Source organism: Pristiophorus japonicus, chromosome 9 (genome assembly GCF_044704955.1).
Source record: "Pristiophorus japonicus isolate sPriJap1 chromosome 9, sPriJap1.hap1, whole genome shotgun sequence".
Classification (NCBI taxonomy): Eukaryota; Metazoa; Chordata; class Chondrichthyes; family Pristiophoridae; genus Pristiophorus; species Pristiophorus japonicus.
This window is the reverse complement of record NC_091985.1, coordinates 34756689-34777978: the sequence shown is the minus strand read 5'-3', so window position 1 is coordinate 34777978 and position 21290 is coordinate 34756689. Positions and strand designations below refer to the sequence as shown.

Sequence of the window (21290 nt, the reverse complement as noted above, 5' to 3'; positions counted from 1 at the left end):
ACCCAGAGAGTGGTGAACCTGTGGAATTCTCTACCACAGAAAGTAGTTGAGGCCAATTCACTAAATATATTCAAAAGGGAGTTAGATGAAGTCCTTAATACTTGGGGGATCAAGGGGTATGGCGAGAAAGCAGGAAGGGGGTACTGAAGTTGCATGTTCAGCCATGAACTCATTGAATGACGGTGCAGGCTAGAAGGGCTGAATGGCCTACTCCTGCACCTATTTTCTATGTTTCTATGTCGCAGTTCTGCCAAGCATTTTGGCATCGGTCATCAAGGCTGAGGGGAAATCGCTGAAGGGCTTTGACGATGGTCCATAATGGCATTCTAGATTTGAGATGGGTTGGTGGTAGGTTGTTCAAGTCGGCCTGGATCAGTGTAGCGGTTGTATTCTCTGGAGACTGCATATTTGCAGCGTAGGTGTGGTGGTGCGATGTTTGCAAGCACGGGCAGCGAAGGTGTCGATAAAAGCGTACCGGTGATAATTCTCATAGAATTCAGCTGGATATTGATGGATTTGACATGCAGAATTGATGACCATACCGGAGAGCAGTATGCCTGTGTAGAGTACATCAGGGCGAGTGCTGCCTTATGGAGGGTTTGAACGTCTGCTCCCCATGTGGATTCGGCAAGTTTCTGGATCAAGTTGACCCTACTCTTTAGTTTCTTCCAAAGGTTCTGAAGATGTTGTCTGCATGACGAGGTGCAATCAAACATGACTCCTAAGTAAGAGGGTTTTTTGGCATGGTTTACCTCTGCGCTGCAAAAGGAGATTTTCAAAGCTTGATGGCTTTTGAGGTGGTACGAGCTAAAAATGCTCTTGCGGAGAGCAGGCATGGGCTCAAGGGGCTGAATGGCCTCTGTCTGGGCGATAGCCATTCTATAACTTTGGCTGCTTGTAAATACTCCACTGCTTTTGCCCAACATTGGCAGCAGTGCCTTCAGCCATTTAGGCCCTAACATTTGGAATTCCCTCCCCAAACATCTCGACTTCTCTCCAACTTTATGACGTTCCTTAAAACCTACCAGTTTGACAGATATTCGTCAACCATCCTAACAGCACCCCCTTTGGCTCTATCGATACTTGGCTGATTAGTGAAGTATTTTGGGATGCTTTTCTATGGTAACGGTGTGATTTTAAATGAAAATTATTGGTTTTATCTGTTCAGTTTTTTTAAAAAAAACAGCACTCTGGGGTGGAATTTGACTTGCCTTTGTCCATCTGCAAACTCAAAATAGGATAAATGTTTCTCGACCCAAACGGCTGGTCGGATGTAGTTAATTTCTCATGCCATTAAGGTTCAGAATGATAGAAATCATACCTTTTGTAAATGATTGAAATCAGTTAAGAAAGTTTGATATGGTAGAATGAGAAAATTGTCATCTTGACAAAAGCCATTCACTAAAAAACACTCTGTTCAGGCATATTATTTTACATAATACGCCCATGGTGTTTTTAATTGACAAGTGCTTTGTGTGAACATATGAAAGATGTGCCAAATGAATATTTGGGTTTTCTCTCAACTCATAAATGAGCTTTTTGCAATCATAACTTCATAAAAGATCATCTGATCTGTGATTCAAATTGTATTAAAATAAGTGTTGAGAAATGGGAATAAAGCATAAAGTAAAACGAACATTGTGCATCACAGCTTCTCCCATAATGTCTTTTCAATCTGGGACCTAGATATGAATCCAGTGGTGATCTTCATTACCCTAAGGTCCCAAGCCCAAATTTTTCAACCCAATTCCGAAAGGATGTTGGGCCTACAACACACTACCTTCGAGAGTCGATACTAAACTGGTAAATCTCCCTTGAGATGCCATGACAGTGGCTAGTGTGGGAAGTGAGCAAATTTACATTGACGGCTATGGGGCTGTTCTGTCGGGCACTATTGAGCATAGAGCATTAGATCGGTTATTGTTGCTGACATTAGTTTCCGAAAGTGCAGAATAGTTACATTTCTCAATCACTTGAATGTAAAAATGCATCCAAAGTGCAATGTTGCTATTACGCAATTGTAAATAATTGACGTATGATTGACTTCATTCCTAGGGTTATGAACTTAGCCATTCTGTACACTGTATTCTAGTGCTGCACTCCATTGTGTTTTTGGAATGGGCAACTAGCAGTTTTGTCTCAGTGCTCAGTTTTCCAGTGTTGAGGTGATCTCCACTTGAATTTGTGAACTGAAGCTATTCTGAATAAGGTGATCACAATGATCAAACCTGTTTACTCAATGAAAAAGAATGGTAGGGTTAGCAAATGGATTTTGAGAAGTTTGCCTTTGTCATGTTGGGGAAATATTATACCCAACCGACTGACCCACCCATATGATATCTGGTTTCCCTGAAAGGGAATGTCGCTAAATCAGCCACATTCTCTGATCTTCGCCTGGGCAGATTTTTAGTTCTGCTCATTTCATTGGTTAATCCTATTGTATGTGTGAAGTGTCATCTCTGATTATATACCTGTACTTAAAGGTGGTTTTGTTTTTAGATACTGCTGAGATGGTCACAGAAGACGATGATGGAAAATTGGTGTTCAAAGTAAACTACCATTACATGTCTCAGGTGAAGAATGCTAGTGATGCTAACAGTGCTGCCAGAGCCAGACGCCTTGCCCAGGAAGCTGTCACACTCTCAACATCTCTGCCTCTTTCCTCTTCATCCAGTGTGTTTGTACGTTGTGATGAGGAGAGATTGGATATCATGAAGGTAAATACAAAGTGGTGAAGCTAAAAAGGTTCACTTATACATGGGTAAATAGCCTTGGAGTAAATACACAAATTGCATCCATTTTGGTACAGATGTCTTCAAAATGTTCATGTTCATTATGAACCAACAAGTCTATCCTGATTTTGAAAATAGTGAATCTTGACTGTGCTATTGCAAAAGACATTGAACAAAATGCCATGCTTTTACCACACGGAGAAAATCCAACTGCATCAGTGACCCTGGTCCACACACTTGCACCATAAGAACATAAAAAATAGGAGCAGGAGTAGGCCATATGGCCCCTCGAGCCTGCTCCGTCATTTAGTACGATCATGGCTGATCCAATCATGGAGTCGGGTCCACTTCCCTGCCTGCTCCCCATAACCCCTTATTCCCTTATCGTTTAAGAAACTGTCTATCTCTGTCCCAGCTTCCACAGCTCTGAGGCAGCAAATTCCGCAGATTTACAACCCTCAGAAGAAATTTCTCCTCGTTTCAGTTTTAAATGGGCGGCCCCTTTATTCTAAGATCATGCCCCTCTAGTTCTAGTCTCACCTATCAGTGGAAACATCCTCTCTGCATCCACCTTGTCAAGCCCTCTCATAATCTTATACCTTTTGATAAGATCATCTCTCATTCTTCTGAATTCCAGTGAGTGGAGGCCCAACCTACTCAACCTTTCCTCATAAATCAAGCCCCTCATCTCTGGAGTCATTCTAGTGAACCTTCTCTGAACTGCCTCCAGAGCAAGTATATCCTTTTGTAAATATGGAAACCAAAACTGTACGCAGTATTCCAGGTGTGGCAAGACTGTAGCAAGACTTCCCTGCTTTTATGCTCCATCGCCTTGCAATAAAGATTCCATTGGCCTTCCTGATCACTTGCTGTACCTGCATACTATCCTTTTGTGTTTCATGCACAAGTACCGCCAGGTCCCGCTGTATTGCAGCACTTTGCAATTTTTCTCCATTTAAATAATAACTTGCTCTTTGATTTTTTTCTGCCAAAGTGCATGACCTCACACTTTCCAACATTATACTCCATCTGCCAAATTTTTGCCCACTCACTTAGCCTGTCTATGTCCTTTTGCAGATTTTTTTTGTGTCGTCCTCACACATTGCTTTTCCTCCCATCTTTGTATCGTCAGCTGCAGATGAGCATGTGCAGCGGCCTTGGTAACTGGTCACCCGCCTACTCTCTCGGACTGAGAATTTGTGGCATGTTGTGACCTAAAACTAAGGCTGAGGGAATGTTACTTTAAATGACTTGCAAAAAAAAAATTCATATAAAGTTTGAACGGTTATTTTTTTTTCATCATCCAACCAATATTGAATTCCATATGAGTTTCAAAGGTAAAATGTATTTGAGGTAAATAAGACATGCCAGCGAACTTCAAATTGTAATGGACTATAAGCTTTATAGCCATCTGGTAGTGAGGAACTTGAATCCGTCTAATGTTATATCAAATTTTAAAGAAGATTTAGACCTGACCCAATCCCAATCCTTGATCTTCTCTCCTATTTGGAATTCAACTCTTATTTCACCATGCAAAACAAAGAAAGACTTGTATTTCTATCGTGTCTTTTACAACCTCAGGACGTCCCAAAGTGCTTTACGGCCAATGAAGTACTTTTGAAGTATAATCACTGTTGTCATATAGGAAAGGTATGGAACTAGATATGACGGAAGATCCGATTTTACACATTGCATTATTGTGTTTTAATTAACAACTGGAGCTGGTATGATTCAGATTTGTGTGAACATTTCCTCACATCACCATTCTTTTAAAATTGAGGAAAAACAGCCAAAGTGTACGTGAAAATGATGGTTTATGTTTGATTCTTTTCTCTTTCCACCAGGTTCTAATCACGGGACCGTCCGATACACCTTATGCAAATGGTTGTTTTGAATTTGATGTATATTTTCCCCAAGATTATCCAAATTCCCCTCCACTTGTAAACCTGGAGACTACGGGAGGACACAGTGTACGATTTAACCCAAACCTTTACAATGATGGAAAGGTAAGGAAATAGATTGCAACAACAACAACTTGTATTTATATAGCGCCTTTAACATGGTGAACCATCCTAAGGCGCTTCACTGGAGTATCATGAGATTTTAAAAAATTTACACCAAACTGCATAAGTAGAAATTAGCACAGGTGACCAAAAGCTTGATCAAAGAGGTAGGTTTTAAGGAGCGTCTTGAAGGAAGAAAGAGAGGTTTAGGCCAGGAGTTCTTGAGCTTGGGGCCTAGGCAACAGAAGGCACGGCTACCAATGGTTGAGCGATTATAATCAGGGATGCTCAAGAGGGCAGAATTAGAGCAGCACAGTCATCTCTGCTGGGGGGGGAGGGAGAAGGTTGTGAGACTGGAGGAGATTACAGAGATAGGGAGGGGCGAGGCCATGGAGGGATTTGAAAACAAGGATGAGAAGTTTGAAATCTAGGCATTACTTAACCAGAAGCCAATGTAGGTCAGCGAGCACAGAGGTGATGGGTGAGCAGGACTTGGTGTAAGTTAGGTCACTGGCAGCCGAGTTTTGGATCACCTCTTGTTTACATAGGGTAGAATGAGGGAGGCCAGCCAGGAGTGCGTTGGAATAGTCAAGTCTAGAGGTAACAAAGGCATGGATGAGGGCCTCGGCAGCAGATGCGATGAGGTAAGGGCGGAGACGGGCGATGTTACGGAGATGGAAATAGGCGGTCTTCGATATGCTGCGGATATGTGGTTGAAAGCTCATTTCAGGATCAAATATGACATCAAGGTTGCGAACAGTCTGGTTCAGCCTCAGACAGAAGTTGGGACGAGGGATGGAGTTGGTGGCTAGAGAACGGAGTTTGTGGCGGGGACTGAAAACAATGGCTTCGGTCTTCCCAATATTCAATTGGAGAGAATTTTTGCTCATGTCGGACAAGCAGCCTGACAATTTGGAGACCTTGGAGGGGTCGAGAGAAGTGATATTGAGGTAGAGCTGGCTGTCATCAACGTACATGTGGAAACTGACGCTATTTTTGGATGATGTCGCCAAGGGGCAACATGTAGATGAGAAATAGGAGGGGGCCAAGAATAGATCCTTGGGGGACACTAGAGGTAATGATGCAGGGGTGGGAAGAGAAGCCTTTGCAGGTGATTCTTTGGCTACAATTAGATAAGAATGGAACCAGGCATGCAATCCCACCCAGCTGGATGACACTGGGGAGGCGTTGAAGGATAGAATGGTCAACCGTGTCAATGGCTGCAGACAAGTCGAGAAGGATGTGGAGGGATAAGTTTGCCTTTGTCACAGTCGCAAAGGCTGTCATTTGTGACTTTGAGAGATGTTTCGGTACTGTGGCAGGCGCGGAAACCAGATTGGAGGGATTCAACCATGGAATTGCGGGATAGATGGGCATGGATTTGGGAGGTGACAACACGTTCAAGGACTTTGGAGGAGAATGGGAGGTTGGAGATGGGGTGGTAGTTTGCAAGGATGGAGGGGTCGAGGGTTTTTTGAGGGGAGGGGTGATGACAACAGATTTGAGGGAGAGGGGACAGTACCTGGGAGCCAGAAAATGAAGTTTGGTGGTCAGCAGTTTGGTGGGAATTGGTTCAAGAAAGCAGGAAGTGGGTCTCATGGATAGGATGAGCTCGGAAAGGTCACTAGGAGAGATCGGAGAGAAGCTGCAGAAAGTTGTGATGTGAGGCTAGGGCAGAGGGTTATTTGTATTCCAGTAAAGCTGGATTTGTTTGGAAATCCTCAAAGGATTTTCCACTTTGTGCAGCGAGGATAAGCTTGAAATGAATGTGTACATAAAATTATTTACTCTGTGTAAAGTAATGCTGTGGAATCTACTTAAAGGCCTAGTTTCAGGCTGGAAAAAAAACAAGCGAGTTTCCATGTAACAAAATGATTATGTTGACTAAATCTGTAATGAGCAAAAGGATGTCATCACAGAAGTAATTTCTCAGTGTTGAATCAGTAGAAATTATGTGGAACAAGTGCATAGATTTGTATTCCGACGTTTAGAAGCTGATTATATTTTGTGGGAATAGGTTTTTGCGGTTTTAGGTCAATTTTTATTGCCAGCACTTGTCTGTCATTAATTCAAGTTAATTGTGACAGCGAGACGAGGGGAACAAAGGTTCAAACCAGTGAAAGGCGAATTTGAGACTGATGTCAGGAGTTTTTTCACACAAAGTGATCGACATGTGAATGGACCTCTGGACAAGATAGAGACGGCAAAAACCTTGGAAGCATTTAAGGATCTCTTGGATGATCCGACAGAGGAGCTCTCTGGTTCTTTCAGATTGGATGAGCGACCATGAACACGGGAACAGGAGTCGGCTCTTTGGTCCATCAAGCCAGATTGCAGCTCTTTTTAATCCCAGTTCCCTTCCCATTCTTCTTGTATCTTAATACTCTGGTTCTGCATCAATTGACTTTTGAAACAGTGAATTCCACATTCTCTCAACCCCACACATGAAGTTTTCCAAAGCATTTACTTTTAACAGTATATTATGACTTTATTCTGTCCCCTTGTTCTGTTTTAATTTTTCTTCATTATTGTAAACTGCTCAATTGTAACAACCTGTAACCTTGTCACCTCTAGGAATTAACCCAAGTTTACCTCTGTTCGTAGCTAAGATCGGCTAGAAGGTCTTCCCTATCGGCATGTATCTGTCAAGTTCATTGTGTTATTGGTGCAAGATGCCATTCAAGCTGTTGGATTTAAAATCGTTATTAAAACAATTTGCAATTGAATTGGATAATTTGGTGGCTGGTGGCTTAAGGATTCTGTTGGCGTGCAGTCCTGTGAAGCCACATAGAATCCTTGAGCAACGTGTCACAATAATTGTGCATGTCTCTGACTCTATGATTTTCCCTTTTTCCAGGTCTGTTTAAGCATTCTCAACACCTGGCATGGAAGACCAGAGGAGAAGTGGAATCCTCAAACATCTAGTTTTTTGCAAGTAAGCAGAAAGTATTTGCTGTTCATTTGGGTGTGGTTTTAGAAAAGCAAGAAATACTTTAAATATAAAGGGATTGATCATCTCATCGGCAGCAAGTATTAAGATTTCAGGAAATGCTGAATTTTACCTTGTATCTGAGCAATAATTTAAATTTGGTAAATGTTCGGCATCCAGTGTAAATGGAAAGATTATTGGCAAGGATACCAGACACCAAGTCCCTGCGCGACTGAAAGGTACACCGAACTAAAGCTTGAGAGAGAAATTATGTGGTTTGGTACAAGTATCATTTATATACCAGTTTTTTTTTATATAAAAGGTAAAATGCAAAAGCAAAGGACCTTGCTGCTTAAATGATTTCAATCTTGGATCAGAGAGGATACTTTTTCCCGAATGCATTGGATACTGGTTTATCTCTTGGGCCAAATCTGGAACAGGGTCAATCATAACCAGCATGTAACTAATGCTATTATCAGATTTGGTCTCCAACGCAGAACAAAAGCTTGGAGTATCTGAAGACACTGCCCCCATTTTTGGCACCATGCAGGAAATCTATCACAGCTGCTTCATGGTGTCTAACATTTGACCTTGAAAGAATTGTCAAGTACTGTGATACGGTCTGCTAGTTTTCTGATGACTAGGAGGAGCTGGGGGAGGGTACTGTAGCTTTCTAATCCAAGGAAGTCAATGGCAGTCCATTGTTGCAGGCAAATGATTGCTTACTCTGAATATTCAATGTGAGCCTCACAGCCTTGCTATTAGCCCGTGCTGTGCCTTCCCTTGGTCCTGTCCACGCTGCTCCACCTCTGGGCTCCAACCTCTCCATGCCTTGTCTGTCCTCTGCGCTCCGCTTCCGATCTCTGGGACTCGCCCATCCCGACCTCCGGGCCTAGCAGAAAAAAATCAAAAAAGCCTGACTTCATGGGATAGTCAGAGGAGCAGTTTGGAGTGCGAGGCTGTGGGAAGGAGGACAGTCGGAGTATGTTTGAGTTTGTGTGTATGTATTGGCACATGCGGCGGAGCCTGGTCCCCAATTGTCTTGGATCACCTTGCCATTGGACCAAGATCTTGCTCCATCAAGCCCAAGTGGTGTGTGGTGTGCAACAGCCACCCCATGTTAAAAGAATTCACGCACAGGCATCTTCCACCGTTTAAAATTTCATCAGTCACCTAAGAACTCATTTTTAGTGTGGAAGCAAGTCATCCTCGACCCCGAGGGACTGCCGATGATGATGATAACGATGATTGAATACCAAATAAAAGGTGTCTGAAGGAACTGAGGGGGATAAACTGAGTAACAAAACCTAAACCTGTTGGGCCACATACTGACCTTCACTCAGTAATTTACACCCAACTTTTAATAAAAATTTGTCAGCCTTTGTCCTATAGTTATATCGTTTATTTTATCAGAGAGTGACCATCCGCTTGAGTGCCAACAATTCACCCCCTTCAAAAAAATTTCCCTGCTTCTAAGGAATAATAAATTCAAAAGTTCAGGCTGGGCCTTTCCTGGAGTTATTGAGTACTTGCTTTTTACAATAAAGCATTTAGTCAGATGCTTACCAAAGATGTGCCATTGTCTTGACCCATGGTCTTTGAACAACTTTACCCACGAGGAAGATTGATTTAAGGGGAGCATCTGGGTGTTATCCACATTGGGAGAGGAGATTCTGGGATTTTTAGATGTCCGTTGATTTCAGTAAGGTTTGATAATTCCACTGATTTGTTGTCAGTGGAAAGCCTTAATGATACTCGTGCAGATGACTTCAGCTATTTTTTGTTCTCTGGATCTGGGCAACACTGGCAACGCTACAGCCAATTCAGTTCATAAAGACATTAAGCAGTGGCTGAATGCACTGGACACAACAAAGGCTAAGAGGCCTGACAACATCCCAGCTGTAGTGCTGAAGACCTGTGCACCAGAACATGCTGCTCCTGTAGCCAAGCTGTTCCAGTGCAGCTATGACACTGACATCTATCTGATGATGTGCAACATTGCCTAGGTATGTCTGATGCACAATTAAAAGAAAAAGCAGGATGAATCTATTACTATCCATTTATCATCCTATTTGCCTGCTCCCAATCATCAGTAAATTGATGCATGACTCGACACCTCTTGAAGGTGAGAGAGAGAGAAACCAGGAAATTATAGACCTGTTAGTGTAACATCTGTTGTGAGGAAGTTATTATAATCTATCATTAAGGACAGTGTGAATAAACACGTGGAGAAATTTGAGCTGATTAGAGAGAGCTAACATGGATTTGTAATGGGTAGGTCATATATCTAACTAACCTAATTGAATTTTTTGAGGAACTAAGTCTCTCTCTTCGGCTGTCCCTTGAATCGAGGATAACTTGCTTCCATGCCAAAAAGGGATGAGTTTACATATGTTTCAATGAAGGACCTAATATTCCAGGTCCAGAGCTGCATATTGAAGGGTGGAAGATGCCTGTGCGTGGATTTTTTTAACGTGTGGTGGCTGTTGCACACCAGTCACCACACTGGCTTGACCGAGCTTGGTCTTGGTCCAATGGCAATGGCAATGATTGGAGACCAGCTCTGCTGCATGGACCGAGTGCGCACACATATTGCAGTGTGGGCTGGCCTGTGCTGCCCCGGGCCCCGATCACGTCACTCCACAATCGCTTGCCGCTCCTGCTGTACCTGCCCACGCTCCAATCAGCGACCTCGACCTTGGTGATGTCCAATCCAGCCCTCTTCACAGCTGTCGCCCTCCCGGAACTGGCTGGCATTGTATGCTGTAGTGATCATGCTGCTCCCAGGCCGCCGCTCGCTGCTCCTTTTATGGCCCTGACTTGCTGCTGATGTTCCCTCGCAGGACGGGGCCTCCTCGCTGCCCGTGGTCGCAGCTCGCTGCTCCTTTTATGGCCCTGACTTGCCGCTGATGTTCCCTCGCAGGACGGGGCCTCCTCGCTGCCCGTGGTCGCCGCTCGCTGCTCCTTTTATGGCCCGACCTGCAGCTGATGTTCCCACAAGTCAGGAACTAGGAACTAAGTAGTGGACAAGGGAATGTCTATTGTAGTTTATATGGACTTCCAGAAGGTATTTGATAAGAGACTGTTGGCTAAAATTAAAGCTCATGGAATTAAAGGCAAATTATCAACCTGTTTAGAAGATTGATTAGGCAGTAGAAGACAGAGTAGGGGTAATGGGTATGTACTCCAATTTGGAAGGAAGTGACTAGTGGTGCCTGACCAGGATCTGTGCAGAAGCCTCAGCTATTCACTATTTATTAATGACTTGGATAACACAATAGAGAGCTATATAACCAAGTTTGTCAATGACCCAAAGATTGGTGGAAAAGAAAATAGTGTAGACGAGCATAAAATTAGAAAGAGATATTGATACATGAAGTGAGTGGGCCAAATTGTGGCAGATAGATTTCAACGCAGGTAAGTGTGAGGTCATCTATTTTAATCAAAAAAGATAAATCTGTGTTTAAATGGTGAAAAGCTAGGAACAGTGGAAGTTTATAGAGGTGTAGGTGTCCATGTATGCAGATCAGTAAAATGTAGTAGTTATCAAAAAAAATAATTAAAAAGGCTAATGGAATGTTAGCCTTTATAACTCAGGCTCGACTATAAAAGGGGGGAAGTTTTGCTCCAGCTGTACAAAGCCCTGGTTAGACCACATCTGAAGTACTGTGTAGTGTTCTGGGCATCACACCTGAGAGAGGATATATTGGCCTTGGAAGGAATGCAGTGCAGATTCACCAAAATGTTACCAGGGCTCCAAGGGTTAGATTATGAGGAGGGATTACATAAACTAGGCTTGTATTCCCTGTAATATAGAAGGGCAAGGAGTGATTTGTTTGAGGTTTTTAGGATTTTGAAAGGAATTAATAGAGTAGTTGGAGACAAACCTTTTCTGCTGGTGGGGGAGTCTAGGATAAGGGGAGATAACCTTAAAGTCCTTAAAATCAGAGCCAGGCCATTCATAGCGAGAGGCTTTGAGTATAGGAGCGGGGAGGTCTTACTGCAGTTGTACAGGGCTTTGGTGAGGCCACACCTTGAATATTGTGTACAGTTTTGGTCTCCTAATCTGAGGAAGGACATTCTTGCTATTGAGGGAGTGCAACGAAGGTTCACCAGACTGATTCCCGGGATGGCAGGACTGACACATGAGGAGAGACTGGATCGACTAGGCTTATATTCACTGGAATTTAGAAGAATGAGAGGGGATCTCATAGAAGCATATACAATTCTGACAGGATTGGACAGGTTAGATGCAGGAAGAATGTTCCTGAAGTTGGGGAAGTCCAGAACCAGGAGTCACAGTCTGAGGATAAGGGGTAAGCCATTTAGGACCGAGATGAGGAGAAACTTCTTCACTGAGTGGTGAACCTGTGGAATTCTCTACCAGAGTGGTGTTGAGGCCAGTTCGTTAGATATATTCAAACGGGAGTTAGATGTGGCCCTTACGGCTAAAGGGATCAAGGGGTATGGAGAGAAAGCAGGAATTGGGTACTGAAGTTGCATGATCAGCCATCATATTGAATGGTGGTGCTGGCTCGAAGGGCCAAATGGCCTACTCCTGCACCTATTTTCTATGTTTCTATAAAGGGTGGTAAAAGTATGGAACATACTCCCACAAAAAGCAGTAGCTGCTAGCTCAATTAATTTTAAATTTGAGATCAATGATTTGTGCTGGGGAATGGTATAAAAGGATATAGAGCCAAGGCAGGTGGATGGAGTTGAGATACAGATCAGCCACGATCTCACTGAATGGCGGAACAGACTCGAGGGACTGAATAACCTCCTCCTGTTCCTATGTTCATACCACATTGCCCTCATTTCTGGTTGGGCTATCCTGCTAGTGGAACAGGATATCCCCTGGGATGGTGCTGGAACAGTCTAGAATTATTGGGCCCAAGTTTTGGGCCGCGCCTAGAACGGCGCAGCCCTGACCTGGACGCCCGTTTTTCACGCCATAAAGTGCGCCTAAAAAAAACTTCCAGATTCTCCGGCTCCCTGCTGGTCCTCTGGCCCTCGGCGCGGCGCAGCACAAGCTGTAGGGGGCGGAGCCAGGTCCCTGCGCTGAAAACAGTGCTGGGACCTCTGCACATGCACGGTACAGTGGGCGCGCACGTGCAGTAGCTCCAGGCGCCCAAAACTGTGTGGGAGGGGCCCGAAGCACGCGGGCCCGAAGCACGCAGCCCCTAGCCCTGGCCGAATGGCCTCACTAGGGCTGCGTGGATAAGGCTGCCTCCCACGCCCAGCTCCTGCTTCCTCTGGACCGGACCCGACTTGACTCCCTGCCGGACCCCCCTCCCCGACCTCCGCTTACCCCGCTCCCGACCGATCTCCGCCCCCCCCCCCCCCCCGATCGACCCGCGCTCCCGGACCCGACGCCACCTGCCTGTCAATCCGGTAAGTCTAAGCTCGAAGTCTTGGGCCCGGCCGGTTCAGCCTCCCTCTCCTTTCTTTCTCTCTCTCCCTCTCTCCCTTTCCCCCCCCTCCCCTCCATCCCTCCCTTCTCTCTTTCTCCCCCCCCCCCCCTCCCTCCCTCCCTTCTCTCTTTCCCCCCCCCCCTCCTCCCTCCCTCCCTTCTCACCGCCCACCCCCACTTCCCCACTCCACCACCCCTCCTCCCCTCCACCCCTCGTTGTCAGAAACACAGACACTGACAGACAGAGAGTGAGACACACTGACAGAGACACACTGGGGGGGGAGGTGCATCCCAGCACGCTGTTGGAGGGCTCCCGGTGCTGCAGTCAGTAAGTAGAAAATGTTTTTTTTATTGATTTAAAAAAAAAATTATTTATTCTTAATTTTTTTTGATTGGTTTATTGGTTGATTTATTGATGTTTTATCATTTATTATTGATGATGGCTCTTTATTTGTAAAACTGAAGTGTTTAATGTTTGTAAACTTCCATTTAAACCCCCCTCCCCCATTCCCTACGTCTGATTTGTAACCAACGCCTGATTTTCTAAAGTGTAGACAAGGTTTTTTCGAGCGTACAAAAATCTTCACTTACTCCATTCTAAGTTAGTTTGGAGTAAGTTTTCACTGCCGAAACTGAAAACAGGCGTAAGTGGCCGGACACACCCCCTTTTGAAAAAAAAATTCTGTTCCAAAGTGAAACTGTTCTAACTGACTAGAACTGGAGCAAACTAAATGCCGAGAATTTGAATTTCTAAGATACTCCGTTCTACACCAGTTGCTCCAAAAAATTAGGAGCAACTGAGGCCGAAACTTGGGCCCATTGACTTATAGATTTGATTTTGTAAGTATGGTTGTTTGACAATTCTGTGGGACAGCTCTACCAACTTGTCCACCAGTCCCTCGATGTTGGTGAAGTCGACCTTGCTCAGTCCATTGAGCTCAGATTGCCTAATTCTTGCCCTGATATGTTGTCGCTCTTATTATTTATTTAACTTTGTAGCAATTATTTACAACTAAAAATTATTTACAACTAAGTGGCTTACTCGGCCACTTCAAAGATTCAACCAGGGCACCAGTGAATCATTGATAACCTTTTTATGGTAATTCAGCAGCTTTCATGATTTTTACGATATAAGCCCATAAATTACCAGATGTAAATTTAATTTCACAGCTTTCCAAGGTTGGCTTTGAAATCATGACCTCTAGGTTGCTAGTCTCAAACCATAACCACTGCACAACTTTACCTTCCCTTAAATGTCTGATGAGATGAGAATTTGAAACAGTTTTATATCTACTCCTTTTGTATGTACAGATATTAACTTGAATAACTGTAGTTATAAACTTCTATTTGGTGAATACTTATTGACCAGATGACTCATTTCACCATGTTTACAATTAGTGGGATTGTGAAAAGCAATAGTCACCTTCCGTACACACTGTACAATTTCGATTTGTCCAACCTACCATAATCCACACAATTAAAATAACTATGAAATGGTCAACATTTAGAAAAAGTTCTATTGCTAGTAAAATGTAACTTTTTGGGAATCGTTTGCCAATGGAGCCTTGCAAATAATCTATTTCTGTGAAGTAGAGCTTTTTTAGCACACTTGACCTTTCAGTCAGTGAAAGAGGTCTGTTTGCAGTCCAGTCACACGACTTCACCTGTCTCCAGCCTGTTTTAGCAAGCACTTGTTGGAATTGGAAAGGCTGGCGATTACACTGTAAACACCAGTTGTGCAGTTGATGTACTGCAAAGGTGACCTCCTTAACTTTTATATCACAACAGGGAATCTAAAATTGATCAGTATATCATGTAAACCTGAGGAGGGTTTGAAATGAAGAATGGAATTGTGAAAAGTAAAGTATGGGATTTATCTGAGGTTATTTACTTGACAAAATTCCGAGCAGTTTTAAAAGTGAATTTTGCAGTAATTTTACTGATGCTTTAAATTACTGCTACATGAATAAATATATTCCTCATCTAGGCTATTTTCATAAACTGAATAAAATGCTAAAATTTAAGGATTTTAGTCTCTTTGCATATGGACATATTTGTTCTTGCGTAAACCCAGCTCACCAGTGATCAAAATGTGAAACCTCTTGTTTTCTACAGGTACTAGTGTCAATCCAGTCTTTGATACTGGTAGCGGAGCCTTATTTTAATGAACCTGGCTACGAGAGGTCAAGAGGAACACCCAGTGGCACTCAGAGTTCCAGAGAGTATGATGGAAATATAAGACAAGCAACCGTAAAGTGGGCCATGCTTGAACAAATAAGAAATCCCTCGCCATGCTTTAAAGAGGTACGTTTCACTTAAATCTTGTGGGCAGGCAATAATCTATAATTGCTATTTGAAATTATAAATGCCGAGATTCCAATAAAATATATTTTCTAGCTTGGGATTTCCCTGTGCAATGTGCTGCTTGGTCCAAAGATCATTTTGTTTCTCAAGCACTTGGTGCCATAGCGAAGATATCAAACATTCTACAAATGGAAAGGTGGGGGGGTGGGGGGAGGAGAAAGAGGGATGTTCCAAGTTTATTTCAAGTTCTTTCTACATAGTGAATCATGACTTGCAGAAAGATTATCACCACTCAGTGGATTCTCGCCATCTGTTCAGATTGATGCAGAATTTCTGCAGTACAGTACTCGAAATGAGCTTCGATTCATAGAATGATACAACAGCGAGAAGGCCATTTTGAAAGAGCTATCCATTTCGTCCCACTCCTGCTTTTTCCTCCGAGCCCTGCTGATTTTTCCACTCCAAGTATTTATCCAATTCCCTTTTGAAAGTCATTATTGAATCTTCTTCCACCACCCTTTCAGACAGTGCATTCCAGGTCACAAAATATTTTCATCATCTCACCTCTGGTTCTTTAGCCAATTACCTTATATCTGTGTCCTTTGGTTACCGACCCTTTTGCCACTGGAAAGAGTTTCTCGTTTACCCTTCATGATTTTGAATACCTCAAAAAAATCTCTCCTTAACTGTCTTTGCTCTAAGGCGAACAACCTCAGTTTCTTTAGTCTCTGCATGTAACTGAAATCTTTCATCCCTGGTACCATTCCAACAAATCTCCTCGGCACCCTCTCCAAGGCCTTCACATCCTTCCTAAAGTGTGGTGCCCAGATTGGATGAAGTACTCCAGCTGGGGCTGAACTAATGTTTTATAAAGGTTTAATTTAACTTCTTTGTTTTTGTACACTATGCCTCTGTTTATAAAGGCAAGGATCCCATTGGTGTTTTTAAACAGTCTTTGCAACGTGACCACCTCATTTGCACTGATTGATCTAAATTCAAAGTTCATAACCTATAAATTGATACCTTTCTTACATGTGCTTGGTTTGATCCATTCTCCACTGTTGTAACGGTAGCTCAAAGGATTTAAAAGGAGTTTAAGAGTGGAGTGGTTAGTTCGGTTGTAAGCTGTCCTTTTGGATTTATGTGTAATCAGCAATTAGTAGCAGTTTCCAAGGTTTACTCCAGATTTAGAGCATCTCTCTTGAGGTCTTCAATAGATTAGAAGTCAAGATAAAATTACTGTTACATATAATCTGTTGACTAACCGTCTATCTAACAACTTTGTTGAATTAACATAATTTTCCTCTCGTAGCTATTTTTTTTCTGAATCTACTGTGTAAGATTAAAAGAAGGCAACCTGACCGCTGCAGAAGATAGTGCTACTTTAATGGCTCCATAGTGTAAGTTTTAAAGAGGGAGTATTGCCATCAAGGAAAGTTGGGTAGAAAACATTTTCTGTTTTTTTTTGATTGTTGAACAATCCTGATGAAATCAGATACTGGCATCAAAGGTTTATTGATTTTGCTATCGCGTTGAGGGGATAAAATAACAGCTGGTGCTCTTGACCTGCATTACTTCAGTGGATTTGGTTCCAACACCAAGCCATTCCAATTTTAAACTCTTTGATTATTCATATGTATCTTCTATAACATGAAATTTGTAGACAGCTGTCCATAAAATTGGATCAGGAGAAAATCAGAGTCTATCCATAGTCGTGTAGATTCTTGTTTTTTTTAAAAATTGCAGCTTGAGATACAACAGCAGGTGATTGTATTATTTTCAAACAGCGATACCCTGTGTGTATTGTACTTCAATTGTTGGAGCCAGGAGACAACGGTGGTTTGTGCCAACATTTTTCTATCCAACACAAATGTAATTTTCCAGAGAGGTATTTAAAAAAAATGCATTAAATACATTAATTGTGTCTATATCCAAGCCACCATTACATTTTAAAACTGAATCTAAACTTGCCTGTCAGTTAATAGATGACTTGAGGGAATAATGCATTATTGTAGTAATTTCTGCAGCAAGCTTTAGTATGAAATGTGCTTAACGTGCTGTCCTTGAGAGTAATGATTGACATTGGACAAAGTTGCAGTGAATTTTAGAATTGTAGTAGATGACTCACTGGTTTGATGGACAGAATCATAAATAGGTTTCCTTTTAATTTATGTAGAAATTGGAGATTGAAGTTCCCTCTGAGCTATTGAAAGTGTTGAGGTCTTCTGCAAGAAGTTGAACTGCTTTTATAAGAATAAAAGATTATTCAAGACGTGTCGCTTAGAACCATTATGTTAGTTCTTCAGATTAAGATCTGAATACAAATGAATAATGATCTCAAGCTCTTGAAGTTGATGGTCAACAAAAGAATCATTTCAAAGGGATTTGGGAAAAACAGAAGTATTGATTTACGCTATTTTAAAATTTTGATCTGGTCCTTTACCTAATAAAATTTGTAAATGCCATATGTTTGTTTTCTCTTTCTCTGGGTATTGTCGACGATTATACATCCCAAAAAGTCCACCTAACATTTCCATATGCTTTTTAGGAAAGATGGTTTGCAGATGTTAATCACATTAAATTGGGTCTGCTTAAATTTCAATATTTATAAGGACAGGTCAAGCGATGGAATGAACACAAGTTTTGGTAATGGGAGAGCAGTTTGAGCATTCAGATTGAACTAAATGAATCTTGGAATACTCATTGGCATGCATTACCTCTGGAGTACGCTGCCGACCTGCGAAAAGAATATGCACCCACCTAATGGCGGCTCTCCTGCAACAACTTGCGGTCTGACGCTGTGAGTAAGGGGGCAGCCTGATGGCCCACGGATCCCAGGATACAGCCTGTACGTGAGTCTGGTCCTCCATTGAGAAAACAGATTTAGATTTTGTATCATTTCAGAAGGGACTCCTGTAATAATATTTAATGGAATCCCATAATCAGATTTAATTACAATTTACAGGATTGGAATTTAATTCCTAATTTGCTTCATTCCACCAATTTCACTCAAAATATAATTTTGCTAATAATTTTATCAACATCATTAAAACACTCATATTTGCAGAAACAAGTAAAATTCACTTGATACAGCTAAGCTATATGATTTCCAAGATGAAAGTCTTTAAAACATGCCTGAGGTATCCTCTTGCGCTGATGCAAACAGGCCCTGTTCCTGTTTGCATCAACCGTAACATTTCTGTACCCAATTGCTGGGCAAATAGCCCAACTCGGCGCCAGCAATTGCTGTTTCTTTGCCTGTGTGGATGGCATGTCAATGTGTACATTGACAGACTGCAAGTTCGGGATTTAGCATGTGCGCTGGAAATTTTGAACCTGCAGTGCATTTCAAAGGAGGTATGACGGCGTACTCTAAGAGTACACTGCCATACCCATCGCAAAATATGGGCCAATAAAATTTAGGGTTTTTCAAGAGTAAAAGATTAGTTTGAACCAAAATTAATGTTAATGCTTGTACATAAATATAATGAATTTGTTCTCTGTATATCATGATCCTTGCAATCATTTATATTGTGTTGAAGGCTTTTTGTATAATAATCAGATATGTGCAGACGTTTTGAAAATACTTATGCTAGATTGTTTAATGTGTTCTAAACCTGGACACTGAAAAAGTAATTAATGTTGACAATGTTTAATATTTTAAAGGCTTTTCATTTTTGGAAAATTGACTGACCAATTTATAGCAAGACCAGCAAAACATTTGAAGATTGAAATAAATTATTTTTGAACTGATAAGTTCATTGCTAAATTTAAGACGAAGTGGAATTGTTTATCATACCACAGTTATGTGACTCGAGATGGTTGCTAGGTTACCTTGATTCTTGCATCATAAAAGAGCAAAGGGTCAGCACCGGAGAATTGTAGAGCTGAGATGTTGTCACGTATGGTATTGTACCAAAGTGATGAATCAGTGGGCGTATGCTGAAAAGTGCTCAATATATTACATTTCATCTGACAAAAAAACTTTAAGGAGAAAATAGCAAGAAAGGCCATATATGTATCGGGTGTTCTCAATTGTCCTTTACAATTTTAATTCTTACTGGTGACTCGATGCCAGTAAAAGTGTAGCTATGTTTTTGAAGGGGTTTGTCTTCTTACCTTTTAACTCTTGCTTGGCTTACTGATGGTAGATCATAGCCTGCTCCAAGAATGGAAAATCGTACAAAGGTAAATCTACAAAACTATGCTTAAGGTCTGAAGTGTTTACAGAAATAAGTAAGTACTGCCAGATTTGGTCAAAAATAATTTTAATTTACCATTGACAAAACTTTAGTGCCCCTTCTCCAAACATACCTACCCTATCCCCACACATTATTTTCCTTTCGTATCCTGTATCGTATCTTGAAGGTTTTCTCTACAATAATTTTCTCACCTCTCCTGAAGGTGCTGACTTTTCTTGGCTTGCTAGTGTGTGGTTGTAAGAGTGTAGGCAGTGCACTGGTGATTGATCCAAGTGGCCATTTTCTCTGTGTGAACCTAAACAATAAATGCCAACGAGCGTATTCAGCTGTGGTAGGCATCGCACCTAATTCTGTTTTCAGCCAGTGTCCATAAACATGCGCAGTACCACCAAGTTTTCTTAGTGATCAGGAGTGGGAACGGTTGCTGATTTTCTCCCCCTCCCCACCTTCTCAGTGCAGTCTTGTATAGCTAGAGCAGATGCATTATAGGCCGCTCTCCGCATTGAGGATGTTTGAATCTCCGCTGATTTCTAGTTGAGGACATTGCACCTGTCAGAGCTGCCTGCGGACTCTGCAAGGAACAAAAGAAGCTTGTTTTTGAAGAGCACTTGAATGAGTGAAACCTCCATGTATAATGGCGAATTTTTATCCCCCTCACCTCCCTCTCTTTTTTTTTCCCCATCTCCCCCGTCTCCGTGCACACATACACTGCTGTTCCAGCAAAGTAAAACAGTGCCACGCACCAGAATCCGACACACAGCGTGATCGAGGGGAGAGCAGCACAGTGAGGTCGCTACCCTCTGGCAAGTAGAATGTCCCGTGTTCTAAAAGCACCTAAGTTTCTGGCTTGGTTCAATGATCATTGAACTATCACATGCTGAAAATGAGCACCACCCCCAACCTAAAACCTCTGAGCATTGTTTCCCACCATTCTGGAACGTGGTGCACGTTCACCCTGGGGTAGCGAAGTCCTGTCTTCCAGGCTTCATGTTACCATGTGCACAATAAGAACTTGCCATTCCTAGATTACAGTTATGACTTCATAGTGCCTTCCCACTTGTGGCGCGATGAGGAACTAACCCGTGGCTTTGATGAGAATAGTCAAAGATTGTCCACCCTCTGAAATGCTTCTCGTCTGAAAAATTAACTAACAGTGCCTTCCAATCAGGGCTTTGCGACATGTACTGAAGATGTGTGATTGGAGGATCGCAATTAATGTAGGGAGTTTTTGTGGTTATGTAGTTTTTGAATTTTGCACTGACGATTCCAGCTAAACAGCTCAACAAAAATAACTGTTTACCCAGTACAAGCCACTTCAGGACAGAGATGTTCCAATAATCACCAGCAGTGAGCTTTTAAGAGAAATCTCCAGAGGGGGACTCGGCAACAAAATGTTTGGGAACCTCTGTTCTGTGGTGTTGCTTCGAAAGAGGGAAGCACGCATGGGACTGGAATCTCGAAAGGGGATACTTAGCAAAGAAATGTTTGGAACCTCTGCATGAGATCATCAATATTCTTTCCCCAACTGCATAAAACAAGTAAATGTCTTAACTTTTCTTTGTAGCCTCATTAAAAACTATTAGTCTTGTTGCATTGTAAATGAAAGCTTTCTGGTCGGTGAAATTGGCGCGCTCATTGATAAATTAAAGGAATTTGCTTGTTGAGCCGAGCTGAATTTGAGGTGAAATGCTTATGGTTGTAGTTTGT

At 42.2% G+C, this 21290-nt stretch overlaps 1 protein-coding gene across 5 annotated transcripts in view; it reads left to right on the top strand.

Moving 5' to 3' along the window:
* birc6 (baculoviral IAP repeat containing 6) overlaps positions 1-21290 on the top strand; it is a 326307-nt gene that overhangs the window by 288254 nt on the left and 16763 nt on the right. For all 5 annotated transcript variants that reach the window (XM_070889262.1, XM_070889261.1, XM_070889260.1 and 2 more), the window contains 4 exons: positions 2500-2717; positions 4577-4738; positions 7593-7670; positions 15193-15381. In XM_070889262.1, the coding sequence (XP_070745363.1) occupies positions 2500-2717; positions 4577-4738; positions 7593-7670; positions 15193-15381 (647 nt within the window). The remainder of the gene's footprint in view (positions 1-2499; positions 2718-4576; positions 4739-7592; positions 7671-15192; positions 15382-21290) is intronic.